The sequence below is a fragment of the Peromyscus leucopus genome, chromosome 1, assembly GCF_004664715.2.
Source record: "Peromyscus leucopus breed LL Stock chromosome 1, UCI_PerLeu_2.1, whole genome shotgun sequence".
NCBI lineage: Eukaryota > Metazoa > Chordata > Mammalia > Rodentia > Cricetidae > Peromyscus > Peromyscus leucopus.
Genome location: NC_051063.1, coordinates 100,301,959 through 100,318,601, shown reverse-complemented (window position 1 = coordinate 100,318,601; position 16,643 = coordinate 100,301,959). Strand labels below are relative to the sequence as shown.

The 16,643-nt window shown below is 39.8% G+C and overlaps 2 protein-coding genes and 1 pseudogene across 2 annotated transcripts; 2 read left to right on the top strand and 1 right to left on the bottom strand.

Moving 5' to 3' along the window:
- The first annotated feature begins 3,352 nt into the window (after positions 1 to 3,352).
- LOC114686893 (olfactory receptor 52D1-like) lies at positions 3,353 to 4,499 on the top strand. Its single transcript, XM_028861563.2, has one exon. It carries the CDS (start codon positions 3,434 to 3,436, stop codon positions 4,406 to 4,408), a length of 975 nt encoding a protein of 324 aa, XP_028717396.1. The 5' UTR covers positions 3,353 to 3,433; the 3' UTR covers positions 4,409 to 4,499.
- Positions 4,500 to 9,482: 4,983 nt separating this feature from the next.
- Positions 9,483 to 11,713, top strand: LOC114686904 (annotated as a pseudogene).
- A 1,603-nt stretch (positions 11,714 to 13,316) lies between these two features.
- Positions 13,317 to 14,243, bottom strand: LOC114686890 (putative olfactory receptor 52P1). Its single transcript, XM_028861556.1, has one exon. The coding sequence runs from the start codon at positions 14,241 to 14,243 to the stop codon at positions 13,317 to 13,319; it is 927 nt and encodes a 308-aa protein (XP_028717389.1).
- Positions 14,244 to 16,643: the final 2,400 nt, after the last annotated feature.

The window sequence follows — 16,643 nt, the reverse complement described above, 5'->3', positions numbered from 1 at the left end:
CTAACACAGAGGCTGAGGGAGGGCAAACATCTGTCCCTTCTGAGCCACCTCACTGGTCCCTAAATTTTTATATTAATTTTGTTATTTTGTCTGTGTATATGCACACATGACATGTGGGCACATATGCTATAATGTGTGTGTAGAGATCAGAACACAACTCTGTGGAGTTAGTTCTCTCCTTCTGCCTTTATGTGGGCTCCAAGAATTGAGCTCAGATCACTAGGCATGTGCTCCTGTAGTAATTCCAGTAAACTATTTGGTTCACCAAGTTAGAGTTGGGTACAGTTGTTTCTTTGCTCTCCCATTGGTGCCCTATGACATGGATAGATGTTTGTTCCTGTCACCCCGGGAAAAGTCATGCAACACATTGGTGCCCAAACTGGGTCTGACAGAACCAAAAAATGAGCCAAGGAGGAGTGGTTCTGTGCGCCATGTAGTGAGCAATAAGAATTCATTGATGATTTATCCATTTAGAGTAAAGAGTACATGGGGACAATCCGAAGGTGATGACCTTCTCCCATGTGGCATCGGAAGGTATACCTCCTTGCTGTAGTGGCAATTGTATGTTCCCTATGATGGGTGGCAAGACATTCTAAGCTGAGCTATCTGAGCTTGGAGCAACCTTTCGAGCAACCTTTTGGGGAGTCCAATGGTGGCTGTCTCTATTTACATAATGCAGGGTATCATGTCTCTTTGGTGAATGGGGTCCACCTTGTCAGTATGAGTACATATCGAAAGTGGCTGATGGACTAAATAACTTATTGCAGTCCTTGAAAGTAGCACAGGTAGGACAGGATCCTAGGTAGGCGGTAGCAGCTGTTAGTTAGCCTTTGTTGTGGATCATAAGACATGATGCTGAGGCTCCGCTGTCTGCCCAAAAGAACATGCCTGAGTAAGGGAGGAATCATAATGAGAAAAACATGCAAATGTTATCCTGTATGCGAGCTTCTGATATGGCAGGGAAAGTGGGAAAATGGGTGGACCAGATGGAGGTGTAGTCTTGCTGCTGCTTATAGCAGGGAGGGTGCAAGAGAAAGGAAGTACAAGTCAGATCTGAGCTAAAGAGCCTTTCCTAGGATTCAAAACCCTGGAACACATGAGAATAGTCAGATTGTGAGGAGAAAAAAGTAGTGTGGATGTTATGCTTTGACATACATTGACACTTTTTGGTTTTACAACGGGTGTTATAAATTCATTTAAGAAGGAATAGCCTTCATACTAGTTGTGTTTTAAGCATTTAGATATCTAAAATGAATAAGAACTGATGAACTAGGATACACTTTTAGTTTACTTCTAAATGAATTTATTTGTTTGATACTCATCTGTGTATTGATTTATTAGATGCTTGTTATATGCCTATTTTGTGCCAAGCATTTCACAAATGTTAGGATTACAAAGGCTTGGGTTTTTATCCTTATTGTGATTATCTAAAGAACTAGGTTAAGTTTTTTTTTTTTCTCCTAAAGAGGCTAGAATATTCTGGCCTATAACGCAAGATTTTCTGTTTAAGGAGCTGCCTTCAGGGATATGATGAACCTATGGATGTAATATGGGAAAGCAGAACTAGGAGAGATGATTCATTTGGTTGCTTCCAGCCACTGACATCTACCTGCCACTGTTAGTTGTCAGGATCACCTGTAACACACAGGAGATACATGGCAGAAGTCTGGGTTTCTGAAGGTTAGGAAAGCCATGATGTTCTGCTGAAATAACCATAGCTCTATGGTATCTGATGAGGGTACGTGTTTATAGTCAAGGACATCTGTACTGCTCTATTTAAGCATGTCACAAGGCATCCAATTCTAGTCCCCTTTCTGTGCCCTTGTTTCAATATTTCCGACAGTCATCTCTTATTGCCATCGTTCTATTAGATCTGTCTGCAAGCAGGGCTTCATCAGAATTTGACCGAGTCCAGCTTTTGTTGAGTTTTCCTGGTTTTGTGATTTTGATTTGGTCAAATAGTATAAGGAACAAATGAAGTCATCCCATCATCTTAATTATTCATTGTTCCTTCCCAGGGTCACAAGAAACTATAATCGACTTATTCAGCAAAAGTCTTGAACACAGGGCACTGTGTCATCACCAGGTCTCACTGGTGGCTAGAGCTTTGCAGTTCTTATCTGACCTATCTGCTCCGTTTGTTGTAAACTTCCTCCACCTGGCTCCATGGGAAGTATCATTTTATTGTCTGTCTGAATTTTGTATGTTTTTTTTCTACAGATTATACATATAAGTAAGTTCACGACATGGTTTTCCCCTATATATGTCTTATTTTATTTAGCGTAGTTTCCACCAAATCTGTCTCTGTTGTGGCCAGAGTCAGGATTTTTTTTCCTCAAGACTGACAATGTTCAGACACAAACACCCTGCAGTTTCTCTCACTGCTCGTTCATTTTCTCGTCATTAACTTTGATCTCTCCAGTGAAGACTGAGCATTTTCAGAATCCCTAAGATCAACCAGCTTTACCTTGAGGGAGTTCAGTCCATCTCCAGGGTTAGTCTTACCCATAACAGCTGTGTTGCCTTGTGGTTCTGTGTTGCAGCGTGGGGTTGTCAAGGAGCTAATTCTGGAGACCTTGGGGGCCTCTTCTTAGGTGGCTTAAAGAGGCACATCATGGCTTCTTGTGCCTGAGAGGAGAGTGGAGAGATGCAGGGCAATGAGTGTGGATGCTTCTTAAAATACACCTCCATACTCATGTACATACATACCTCAAAATACTTGCTGAAGACGGCTGTGACCAGCTGCCCAGGTTCTCAGGGCCTCACATTCAGGTAAGAGGGTGTAGGTGAGTAGGTTTTACCTTCACAATGTACTGCACAGCATGCCCACTGAGCTTCAGCTGCCCAGTCACCCAGTGCCTCTTTCCACCTTCATTACCACCGCCAAATTCTCTCTCTCACACACAAAACCTTCCAGATCCCTCGTCAGCTAGAAATGGATATTCTTTAATTTTCAGGTGTAGAATTTTGTATAAATTTTGAAGTGTTCTTAAATTAAAATTTTTTTCTTGTTGGTGCATTTTTTTTTCAGATTGTTTCTGGAAGTAAATGCATCTATTTCTTTTTTGCATTTTTGTTCATTTTCTGACACAATTTAAGCTGATCTTTAGTGACAATGTATTTATTTCACCATATATTCACCTACACTTAATACTGTTTTAACAATGAGTCATCAACAGTTTTTCCCTATTAAAAGCTTTTCTCACAGCATAGATTCTCTCAGACATTGATGCTGTCATAGTAACACTACATTATTACTGCACATCATAGTATAGTGCCATGTTGCATAACATATACTATTATTATTTCAGATTGTTTTGTGTGTTTTAATATTCCATTTTTTTTCTTTTTAAAACATCTGACTTTTTAAAAGAACTTTAAGCCTAGGTAGTTTCTTTGTTGTTCCCTTCAGGTACTTCACCCGGGTGCCACCATGATGCCTTGTAACAGCACTGGCCACCCTTCTTTCTTCATTCTTCAAGGCATTCCTGGGATGGAAGACAAGCACAGATGGATATCTATCCCCTTCTCCTCCATGTACTTCATCACTGTGATGGGGAACTGTACCATTCTTCTCACCATTTCCATGGAGCGCTCACTGCACAAGCCCATGTTCCTGCTTCTCTTCCTCTTGGCTCTCACTGACTTGGGCATGTCTACGACTACCATTCCTAAGGTTCTCTGCATATTCTGGTTTGGGCAGAGTGAGATAAGCTACGAAGGCTGCTTGGTGCAGCTGTTCTTCATCCACTCTATCTCAGCCATGCAGTCATCTGTCCTGATGAGCATGGCCTTTGACCGTTATGTAGCTATCTGCAAGACCTTGCAATATTCCACCATCCTTTCCAATAGTCGCATTGGACTCATTGGCCTAGTGAGCTTGGTGCGAGCGATCCTCTTTATTCTCCCCATGCCTGTCCTCCTCCAACGTATGCCCTTTCATGCCAATCGAGTCATCCCCACCACTTACTGTGAACACATGGCTGTGGTGAAGATGGTATGTGTGGATACCACAGTCAACCGGATATATGGTCTGGTCGTGGCCTTGTTGGTGGTTGGGATAGACATCTCAGCTATTGCCTCATCTTATGTGCTCATCATACGAGCTATCATGCATCTCTCTTCCAAGGAGGCCCACCACAAAGCAGTCAACACCTGCACCACACATATCTGTGTCATGCTAGTCTCCTACACCCCCTGCCTTTTCTCCTTTCTAACTCACCGCTTCGGAAGAGGCATTCCACCTCATGTCCACACCATTCTTGGCAACCTCTACTTCCTTGTACCGCCAATGCTCAATCCTATTATTTATGGTGTGAAAACCAAGGAATTTCGGGACAAAGTTACCAAATATTTATGCAGGTGGAAGGAGTCTATCATTTTTTCTCACAGTCAGAAAGTTGTTTGATAATCTAGCAGTTGTGAGTATTAGGAAGCAATGGTAAGTGTCTAAGGGAAACTGACTAGTGGTAGAGATACATTAAGATGTCAGGTTAGCAGCCATGGTATTTATTCTTGGATAGAGAAGCTTAGACAGGCGAGAACTTCTTGGTTTCAGTAAAGCAAAGGCAATGAAATTATCCCCTATGGAATAAAATAATAATATCTGCTCTTAATATCTAGCAGTATTGAGCAAACTACTTGTGATAATGTATGTAAAAGCACTTTGGATGCCATCATACACTCAGTCCATGTGAGAGAGTGTGGAACATTTTCACACAGAGTACCACAGAGAAACTTGTTCATTCTCAATAAGTGGTAATATAATATAATATAATATAATGTAATGTAATATAATATAATATAATATAATATAATATAATATAATCATGCTTTGCGAAGGCGTGCACAGTCAAGCCGGATGCAGGGTTTTCTGTGTGTATTTATGTGGTGGAGAGGAGTTTGGGAGATAGAAAAGGTGTTTGAGAGGAGTGAAAGTGTCAAGGAAGTTTGAAGATGAATTTAGAGTCATCGTTTTATCATCCCAGACTTGCACTAACATTTGGACGACAGGATTTATTGCTTCTTTTTGAGTCTATGGTCTGTATATTGGACACAAGCTCAGATTTCTAGAGAAACTTTGGAAGAGAAGGAAAAACATTGGGAAACTCTTGTTAGAATGAAAAGGTTGATATAAGTTTTAATTAATTTCATTCTATCAAAAACTGCTAGTCAATGCTTCTGTTTCTCACAGCCAAAACCAGCATGTGAGAAGACCTTCTCTTTTTCTCTTTTTCTAAAGAAGTAGTTTTTTTTTTAAAAAACTGTTTGCTTTTATTTTATGCACACTAGTGTTTTCCTTGCATGTATGTCTGTGTGAGGGTGTCAGTAAGCCCTGGAACTGGAATTACTGACAGTTGTGAGCTGCCATGTGCTGGGATTTGAACCCAGGTCCCCTGGAAGAGCCTTCAGTGCTCTTAACCACTGAGCCATCTCCTGTGAAGGAACAACTCTGAGACCGTCTTAAGAGCCAAAGCTGTGAAACTCAGCTTTACACTGGAACTGATTGTGAAATTATGCTTGACGACTGTCTGATAGAAATCCATGGATTGAGCACAGACACAAGATTTACTCTGGGATTAGTAGCCAGTTCATTCCATGGCTTTGCCTCTTCCACTATGTACTTGACTGATGTTAAACTTAATATGTAGACCAGGCTGGCCTCAAACTCAAAGGTCTGCATGCCTCTGTCTTCCCAGTGCTGAGATTAAACTGGTGTGTATTCACACCCAGCACCACAGTTTCAAAAAAATTCTAAGTTTTAATACAAAAATCTTTGTTAAGAAAATTCAGAATCCACAGATCTAGTTCATCTGGGCTGCTTTAGAATGTGTTCTTTAGGAAACAAATAAAACAATTCTAGAAAGATCTTCTCCAGGTGACATCATTCTCAATATTTACATCTTTCCAAGTCTTAGTTTTCATGCAAAGGAAAATAAAAATGTTATCATTATTATTGTTCCCATTACATTGCTACTAAAGAAATATGTGTATTTGATAAGGCAGTCAAGTATACTAGAACGTTTAATATAATATAAAAGCCGTCTTCTAGCTAGTTGTGTGAAAAACTGAAGTTTTTTTTATCTAATATATGAATAAGACAAGATATAAATCAAATGTGTTTTTTTGTGATTGAAAGAAATTTTTACTGATTTGATAGACCAAGAATTTAAAAATGTTAATACAATATATGATTTTTTCCTTTCTTTTTTTTTTTTTTTTTTTTTGCTTTTTCGAGACAGGGTTTCTCTGTGTAGCTTTGCGCCTTTCCTGGGACTCACTTGGTAGCCCAGGCTGACCTCGAACTCACAGAGATCCACCTGGCTCTGCCTCCCGAGTGCTGGGATTAAAGGCAAGCGCCACCACCGCCCGGCCTCCTTTCTTTTTTTAAGGGAGGGGCCACATTCATCCCTTTATTTTTTTTAACAAAATAAAATAAAGCAAAAACCATCATATCAAAAAATAAAAGCCAACAGAAAAAATAAAGGAGCCCCACAAGAAGGTACAAGAATCAGGGACCCACTCATTTACACATTCGGGGAGCCACAAAAGTACTAAACTGGAAGCTGTAGTATATGTGCAGAGGACCTGGTGCAGACCTGTGTAAGCCCTGTGAGGACGGCTTCAGTCTCTGGGAGTTTACATGAGCTTTGCTCAGTTGTTTTAGAGGACCTTATTCTCCTGTTGTTCTCCATCTTCTCTGTCTCCCTATTCCTTCTGCTCCCTCTTCCGTGGAGTTCCCTGAGATGTGAGGGGAGGTATCTATCTGATGGAGACACCTCATTTAGAAGACATGCATGTTGGGTATTTGGCTCACACAGGTCTGTGGAAGAATCAGGATCACTCTAGGATGATTTTTAGCCTTTGCAGCCACAGGGGAGTCAGTTCCTGGTGAACTGACTGACTGTAGCTCTGCAAAAGGCTTTTTTATTGTTATACAATTTACACCTTAGCAAGTCAGTTTTTGCACACCAAAACCTCTTATCTGAAGCTCCCCAAAGAGACAAATGTCAAAGCAATTCCCAGTCACAGGACATCTGTTCTCTGAGTCCTTCCCCAACCAAGTTTTGTATGGGTTTTGAGCCTTTAGAAAACTCAGTTAAGATTTACAGACTTCAAACAAAAGGTACCGGACACAAAAGGCCAGTCAAAGCCAGGTGCTAACACCTGGAATCAAACCAGCTGCAGAGCTTTGCAGAAACTCCTGCTACAGGGAATATAATGAAGTTTGGGTTGTTTATTTGGTTATATCTCTTTGTGACTATTCCATACCAGCACAAATACATCTACTTAGTTATCTCAATGCTACAGAACAGTGGTTCTCAACTTTGCTAAAGATGCAGTCTTTTAATACAGCTCCTCATGTTGTAGTGACCCTCAACCATAAAATTATTTCATTGCTACTTCATAACTGTAAGTTTGCCATTGTTATGAATCACAGTGTGAATATTTTTGGAGATAGAGGTTTGCCAACAGGGTCATAACCGACAGCTTGAGAACCACGGCTCTAGAGAACTGTGTTTATGTCTATTAACATAGTTTAAGCAGTCACCTATTGATAGATATTTATTTCCAGGGTTTTGTTGCTTAGAAGAACCACATGAGGATTCTGTTATATAGATCATTCATTCACTATTTGCACAAATAAGTATTATTGAAGAATAAATATGTAGAAATAGCACTATGGGAGAAAAGAGTATATACATTTCTCTCTCTCTCTCTCTCTCTCTCTCTCTCTCTCTCTCTCTCTCTCTCTCTCTCTCTCTCTCTTTTTTTTTGGCTTTTTGAGACAGGGTTTCTCTGTGTGTAGCCCTGGTTGTCCTAATAGATCAGGCTAGCCTTGAACTCACAGAGATCCGTCTGCCTCTGCCTCTGAATGCTGGGATTAAAGGCGTGCACCACCCCCCCTCAGCTTACTTTTTCTTTCTTTCTTTTTTTTAAATATATATTTTTTAAATTCTTAAGATTTATTATGTATACAGTGTTCTGCCTGCATGTTTGCCTGCAGGCCAGAAGAGGGCACCGGATCTCATTACGGATGGTTGTGCGCCACCATGTGGTTGCTGGGAGTTGAACTCAGAACCTCTGGAAGAACAGCCAGTGCTCTTAACTGCTGAGCCATCTCTCCAGCCCTTACTTTTTCTTTCTTAATGTAGCAGTTTTTTTTTACAGATCATAAAAAAATCAAACACAACATAAACTCTTAACTATAAAATATGTTGAACCTACACATCCCCCAGATGATGACTGTTATAACATGTGTCAGGATCTCAGCGCTGGTATAAAAAATTGTCACAAACTGGGGAAGGTCTTGTAGCTGCAGTCACAACTGCTGTGAGTTCCTAGGTGTGCCTGCAGTCTTCAACCAACCCAACATTAACAAACACATGGGCTGATTCCAATTATTCTTATTTTGCATTTGAAAAATTATATTTTAGTTAATTTTTTCAGTTAGTGTACAAAGCAGTAAGTTTCATTATGACATTTTGCATGTTTTTTTTAACTCATTCTACCATCTCCTTCCAACTGCTCACCCCAGAATAACTGAATGGGAAGATAGAGTCAGATGGGTCAGGATCTGAATGGAGGTTTAACTGTTTATAGCCTATATGACCATAGGGAAAAATATACAAAGAAGCCAAGCCCTTTAAAGTCAATATGCAAGGCATATTATCATACAGTTTGATTTGTATTTGAAATACTATATATGAAATGCCTGGGGTACCTAAGATAACTGCACTAACATATGATACTTTCTTTTGGAATCAGTGGAAAGTAAAACATAGAAAATGTGGCCTTCCATTAATGGAGAAACATTCCAACCTTAGCTGTTGCCCTGAACTTTTCTTAGAGTTTCTTATTACTGAGTATATTGACCCACTTGCTCAAAATTTTGCCCCCATAATGTAAGTGCATCCTATGATCCTTCATAAATGAGATTATACTTGGATGATAACAGAAAATTTAGTCATGAATTTTCTTAGTCTCTTTGTGCACTCTGACATGCTGATCAGTATGGTGACTGAAAGTTAGCATCAGGTGCAAATCCTCTCTGCATTCTTGAACCTTTATTGGGAAATAAAAGACTTGAAGAAGCCACCATAGACTCATGATAATGCTACAGTTTCCTCCCATGACAACACTCCCCCTAAAACACTCCATAAAAATATGTTTATGTTATGAATGAAATGGCTTTTGTTTTAACAGATTGATCAGTGGGTTCTTTAACACCTTATCTGAAAAGTGCATATGTTTTGTTTTGGGCATCTTCCTAGTCTAAGCAGGACCAAGTGAAATCCAGGGTAGGGCATTCAGACAGCTGAAATTGCTATTAGAATTTATAGACGGTCCTACTCTAAGTAAAGAAGAAATTTAGATAGGCTAAAGGTGATGGCTAGAGATAAAGACTATAAATATTTTATCATTTAAGAATTTCAGGGGGTGGGCGGGGCACGGAGCCCAGCCGGGGAAGCCGCGGGAGCGCTGGGCTGGGGAGCGCATGAGCTCCGGCGCCGCGTCACGGACCTGCCCGCCCTCCGGCCCCTCCCCGCGCTCCGTTCCCGGCCCTCCCGACCCCCGGCGAGCGAGCGGTGACTTAAGCAACGGAGCGCAGCGAAGCCCATTTTTCTCCTTGCTCGCAGCCGCGCCGGGCAGCTCGTGGCGCGGCGCCTCCGCTCTGGCCCGAGATGAATGCTGCGGCAGAAGCCGAGTTCAACATCCTGCTGGCCACCGACTCGTACAAGGTTACTCACTATAAACAATACCCACCCAACACAAGCAAAGTTTATTCCTACTTTGAATGCCGTGAAAAGAAGACAGAAAACTCCAAAGTAAGGAAGGTGAAATACGAGGAAACAGTATTTTATGGGTTGCAGTACAGTCTTAATAAGTACTTAAAAGGTAAAGTAGTGACCAAAGAGAAAATCCAGGAAGCCAAAGAAGTGTACAAAGAACATTTCCAAGACGATGTCTTTAATGAAAGGGGATGGAACTACATTCTTGAGAAATACGATGGTCATCTCCCAATTGAAGTAAAGGCTGTTCCTGAGGGCTCTGTCATTCCAGAGGGAACGTGCTGTTCACAGTGGAGAACACAGACCCCGAGTGCTACTGGCTTACCAACTGGATTGAGACTATTCTTGTTCAGTCCTGGTATTCAATTACAGTGGCCACAAATTCGAGAGAACAGAAGAAAATATTGGCCAAATACTTGTTAGAAACTTCTGGTAATTTAGATGGTCTGGAATACAAGTTACATGATTTTGGTTACAGAGGAGTCTCTTCACAAGAGACTGCTGGCATAGGAGCTTCCGCTCATTTGGTTAACTTCAAAGGAACAGATACAGTGGCGGGAATCGCTCTAATTAAAAAGTACTACGGAACAAAAGATCCTGTTCCAGGCTATTCTGTTCCAGCGGCAGAGCACAGTACCATAACAGCTTGGGGGAAAGACCATGAGAAAGATGCTTTTGAACACATAGTAACACAGTTCTCATCAGTGCCTGTATCTGTGGTCAGTGACAGCTATGACATTTATAATGCTTGTGAGAAAATATGGGGTGAAGACCTAAGACATTTAATAGTATCAAGAAGTACAGAGGCACCACTAATCATCAGACCTGATTCTGGAAATCCGCTTGACACCGTATTAAAGGTCTTAGATATTTTAGGCAAGAAGTTTCCTGTCACTGAGAACTCAAAGGGCTACAAGTTGTTACCACCATATCTGAGAGTCATTCAAGGAGACGGAGTGGATATCAACACTTTACAGGAGATTGTAGAGGGAATGAAACAAAAAAAGTGGAGCATCGAGAATGTCTCCTTTGGCTCTGGCGGAGCCCTGCTGCAGAAGCTAACAAGAGACCTCTTGAACTGCTCCTTCAAGTGCAGCTATGTGGTGACCAATGGCCTTGAGGTTAATGTCTTTAAGGACCCAGTTGCTGATCCCAACAAAAGGTCAAAAAAGGGCCGGTTATCTTTACATAGGACACCAGCGGGGAACTTCGTTACACTTGAAGAAAGAAAAGGAGACCTTGAGGAATATGGCCACGATCTTCTCCATACGGTTTTCAAGAACAGGAAGGTGACAAAAAGCTATTCCTTTGATGAAGTCAGAAAAAACGCACAGCTGAGCATGGAGCAGGATGTGGCACCTCACTAGGCCTGGTTGTTTGTGCAGTGTGTACATACGTGCACTGTGTGTGCTTGTGTGTATGGAGTAACATGTTTGTTGTACAGATGTGTGGGTTTGTGTTTATGATGCATTACAGCCAGATTATTTGTTGGTTTATGGACATACTGCCCTTTTTATTTTATTTTCCCCAATGTTTAGATGATCTCAACTTAGGAAATACTTATAACCATGTACAAGATTAATGCTAAAGTAAGCTTTTTAGGGCCCTTTGCTAATAGATAGTAACTGGATCTGCTGTTGACCTTTTCACAAATCACAGAATCAAGAAACTTTTATATATAACTACAGATCACATAAAACAGATTTGCATAAAATTACCATGACTACTTTATGTTTATATTTAACTTGTATTTTTGTACAAATGAGATTGTGTAAGATATATTTAAAGTTTCAGTGATTTAACAGTCTGTTTCCAACTTTTCATGATTTTTATGAGCACAGACTTTCAAGAAAATACTTGAAAATAAATTACATTGCCTTTTGTCCATTAATCAGCAAATAAAACATGGCCTTAACAAAGTTGTTTGTGTTATTGTACATTTGAAAATTATGTCAGGACACATACCCAACAGATTACTAACCTCACTGCCTTGTAGAGTATGCGTTAGTCATTCTACATTGAAGAGAATTGTGGTTCTTACTCGGGTGTCTGGGCATTGTACAGTTCTGTTCCTTGGTCATTGTATGTACCCGTGAAATGCCAAATGCGAAAGGCCTGTTCTGCAATTTTGTATGCCAGATATTGCCTGTGGCTCTAATATGCACCTCAAGATTTTAAGAAGATAATGTTTTTAGAGAGAATTTCTGCTTCCACTACAGAATATATACATAAATGTAAAATATTGAAAGTGGAAGTAGTGTATTTTAAAGTAATTATACTTCTGAATTTATTTTTCATATTCTATAGTTGGTATGACTTAAATGAATTGCTGGAGTGGGTAGTGAGTATACTTATTTTAAATGTTTTGATTCTGTTATATTTTCATTAAGTTTTTAAAAAATTAAATTGGATATTAAACTGTATGGACATCATTTATTAATTTTAAATTAAACCCTCAGTAACTAATATGTAAAAAAAAAAAGAATTTCAAGCACAATGCCACATGTTGAAATTGGGGTTCAGAAATGTAAAACCTGTTCTCCCTACTTTAAGCTCAATGGCCATATCTGTTTAACTTTATACTAAGATGATGATTAAAAATTATCTTTACATTTCATACTTTTATTTTGTGCATCTTGTTTTAGGCATGACATTTTATTTATTTATTTATTTATTTTGGTTTTTTGAGACAGGGTTTCTCTGTGTAGCTTTGGTGCCTGTCCTGGATCCCACTCTGTAGACCAGGTTGGCCTCGAACTCACAGAGATCCACCTGGCTCTGCCTCCCAAGTTCTAGGATTAAAGGCATGCACCACCACCGCCTGGCACATGACATTTTATAATTGCCTTTTTACACCAATCCATTATCAGAAAGTTTACTCATAGAATGTTTTAAAATATAGCAACAGAGCCATACTTCATCAAAATAATGTAAGCTGATCTTTATGCATGAGCTAAGCCACTGTGGGTGAATTCATGTTAGTCTAGTGCCATTTCAGGAACAAGTAGTCCACCTCACCTGCATTTTTTTTTTTTAAGGGTAGAGTTCCCTCTCACAGGAGTATTTTGAATTCAGGATCTAGATCTATCTTATGTTGCAACAAAACCATTCAGATTATGTATTTCTATAGTCTACAAATCCATATATATATTATTGTATACATTATCACACTAATCTGGTTAGTCTTGGGAAAATTCCACATCACTATCAAATTAAAAAGTCCCAACAAACTGAATAATTACTCTTCAGCTCCTGAACAGTTATCATAAAGTGAGATCCAATGAGAGGCACACCAGGATTCTTTTAGCAAGAAAATAGTAATTAGAAATAAACATAATTTGAGAAATAATGCATAGAAAAAAAATGAAGGGAGACCAGTTCTTTGTGGTCTACTCTTTCCAGACTTTTCACAGTTTATCTGGAGATATTACTGGGACTTGGATGGTTGTCAAAGGTTTTGTCAGATGTTTCCATCATTCATTTAGTTAATGGATTATTACTTGGATTCATATCCTATGAAGCTCATCTGCACAAGCATTTGGCCACCTTGTCTCGTATCTCCTTCATTTTTATACCATAGATAATTGGATTGAACATTGAAGGTACAAGAAGATAGAGATTGGCGAGAATAATGTGGGCATGAGGTGGAATGTTGCGGCCAATACGGTGGGTGATAGATGAAAAAAGTGCAGGTACATAAGTGATGAGGATGACAAAGAGGTGGGCTGAGCAGGTGTTGAGGGCTTTGAAGGTAGCATCTCGAGAGTTGAGGCGTACCACAGCATGCAGGATGAGGGCATATGAGAAGCCAATTAGAAGCAGATCAAGTCCCACTACAAGCAAGACCACAAAGAGCCCGTAAATTCGATTGGGTCTGGTGTTACTACAGGCCATTTTTACCACAGCCATGTGGTCACAGTACGTATGAGGAATGATCATGTGACAGAAAGTCAGCCTTTGAAGTAGAAGAGGCATGGGCAGGATAAGGATCACACCCTTGGTGAGAGCCACCAGTCCTACACGTCCAACTAGAGAATGGCTCAGGATTGTGTTGTAGCGTAGTGGCTCACACACAGCCACAAAGCGGTCAAAGGCCATTGCAACAAGTAGGGCTGATCGAACCACTGAAGCTCCGTGGATGAAAAACATCTGTGTGAAACAGGCCTGGATAGCTATATCTCGATCATCAAACCAAAAGAGGCACAGGACCTTGGGCATAAGAGCTAGAGTAGAGACAAGGTCAGCTACCATCAGCAGAGCCAGAAGCAGATACATTGGTGTGTGAAGTGTGGGCTCTGTGGCAACCAGGAAGAGGATAGCACCATTGCCAATGAGGATGGCCAAGAGCATGGAGGCAAACGGAACAGAGAGCCACAAGTGTTGTGACTCTAAGCCAGGCACGCCCATGAGAGTAAAAGTCATGGAGCTGGAGTGGTTGAAGAATAACATGGCAGAAACTGGTAGCAGCTGTTAAAGAAAGCGGAATACCTGCCAATGAGACATGGTGTTGGTTGCTTTACTGTTTTGGTTCCAATGGTTTGTTGATTTGGGACCCAGAGGAAAATGTCTTACAGTCGTGAAATTCACAGCCCATCTCCAGTCCCATTTCTAAGACTTATCATTGTTCGCATAATCAATTTTTATGGAGTTTGGATTCCAATATAAAGGATGTAAATGGTCTTCATTTTCACCTTTGGCGGCTCAGCAATCCTATGCTAAAAAAAAAAAAAAAAAAAAAAAAAAGCCCCCAGATACAAGATGACTGAGCAGGTAAAGTGCTTGCTGTGCAATTTTGATGACCTCTTTCGATTCTTGGAATCCATATAATGGCAGAAAGAGAGAAATGACTCCACCAAGTTGTTCTCTGACCTCTACACACACACACACACACACACACACACACACACACACACACACTCAATAAAAATAAATAAAACTTAAAAATTTCTCAAGTTCTGAACAATAGGAGAAACATGTTATGTTTATCCTTGAATGAAGGCTGAGACAACCTGATAGAATCTCATATTTTCATTTGTATATACAGAGTGAAAGGGGGAGGGGTGGGTACACATCTTTACTCCTTGTTCCAGGAAGGCTGAACTGCTAAGGGAAATGTTACTTGAGATCTTTTAATTTTACACACTATCCTTCTTTTAGGGATGTCTCTGGTAGTAACATCCTCTCTCTTCCTGGGGCCTCTGCTTGGTGGATAAAATGTGAAAGACAAGAATCTATACAGGGCTACTTATGAGAGAACTGCCTCTCCTCATCTCTTGAACTGTACATATATGCACTTCCTGGATAATTCCTTGAGGTATCACTTTCTTTTCCACTGTATCTGTCCTTCATATGTAGAATGTAGACTCTTTTATATTTAATTATGATTATTTACTATATATTAGTTTACTGGGTCCTTTAGGAGTACTCACTCATTCTTCAGTTTCCATCATCAATCCGCAGGTATTTTCTTCCAGGGAACAATCTAAGCAGTAATCAAATCAGGACCAGGCTCCACTAATAACAACTTCGGGGTAATGGAATGTACGCGATGGGAAAGCACAAAGAGGACTGTTTGGAAAGACAAGGAGACCAGAAATGGGGAGGATAAGAGAGGGTGGTTGGGGTGAATAAAAATGAAACATGATGTTTGAAAATGTAAAAGATGAAACCCATTACTTTGTACAATAACTAAAAAAAAAAAGAAGTCTATGTAAGATATTATATTCAAGTGAGTTCTTACACTTTATGGCCTTTCCTTAAAAAAGAAAATAGCAACCTCTATTTTATCTATTTTTTTTTACCTTTCACTTTGTCTATTCCAACTATTATTTTTTTCAAAAGCACAGACTTCAATGTAAGTCTATAATCTCTGCTTGTGTGTCTGTATGTAGGGAAATTTGATATTATGATGTGACGTGACATTCAGAAACTTTCTGAGCTGTTGCAGCCGTGAGGATGATTGATGGTTCTTTCAGAGAGTAGCATCACTTTATTTGCATAAAGACAGAATCTGTACTTCCCTTGGACTTCTAATAAGAAGCTAATCTTTACTGCAGAATATGTAATAAGGGAGGGAGGAGAGGACCCAAACTAGGAAAATCTTTGGCAGAACAAGTAATACTATCACCAATACTTTAAACATGTTAGAGAGAACATGACATGGGATGCCCTTAGAAGGGACCTTGCCTGCATGATAAGCAGGCATTGAAGACAGTTCATTCTGATTCAGGCCAGAATATTCCAGATGAGGGCAGCTGAGGATAATCTACAGATCTGCACAACACAAGACGGAATGGAGGCATTTATCTGGCTGTGCAGGTTGAGCTCCTTTGTTATAGTAGAAGCCAATGGCTGAGACATGGGACACTTTTGTGACTTTCTGACAAAACCTTGTAAATCTGTGCGTTTGCTGACACTGTCATTTGAGCAAACTATACTTCGGTTAGGATCTTTATAACTTCCTGTGTGGAGCAGAAACAAATATTTAAGTATTTGTTTAAATATTAAACTTATTGTAAATATTTTCTGCATAGTCTTTGTCTTTCAAAAATCCATAGATATAATGTCTTTTGATTCACACTGCAGACCCCGAGTTTATCCACAATTATTTTACATTTCCTTTTATTGTTGCTTTTATAAAATTATCAAAGATTTTCTTGCTTTTCATATAGTTATCTGATCCAAACTGACTTTCACAATTAAAGTACTTTGGCAGCATCACCCCTTGCCTCTTACACTTACTCTTTTAGCCCACTCATAAAATCAATGCCTTTGTAGAAAGCAAAAGAATACACAGAATTTAAGAGATCTTTAAAAATGATCTCTAGTCAGAGTATTTGGACTAGGTTT

Bases quoted from the DNA above. Each gene is read 5' to 3' on its own strand.
- LOC114686893 (XM_028861563.2), top strand. From the start codon at position 3,434: ATGATGCCTTGTAACAGCACTGGCCACCCTTCTTTCTTCATTCTTCAA.
- LOC114686890 (XM_028861556.1), bottom strand. From the start codon at position 14,243: ATGTTATTCTTCAACCACTCCAGCTCCATGACTTTTACTCTCATGGGC.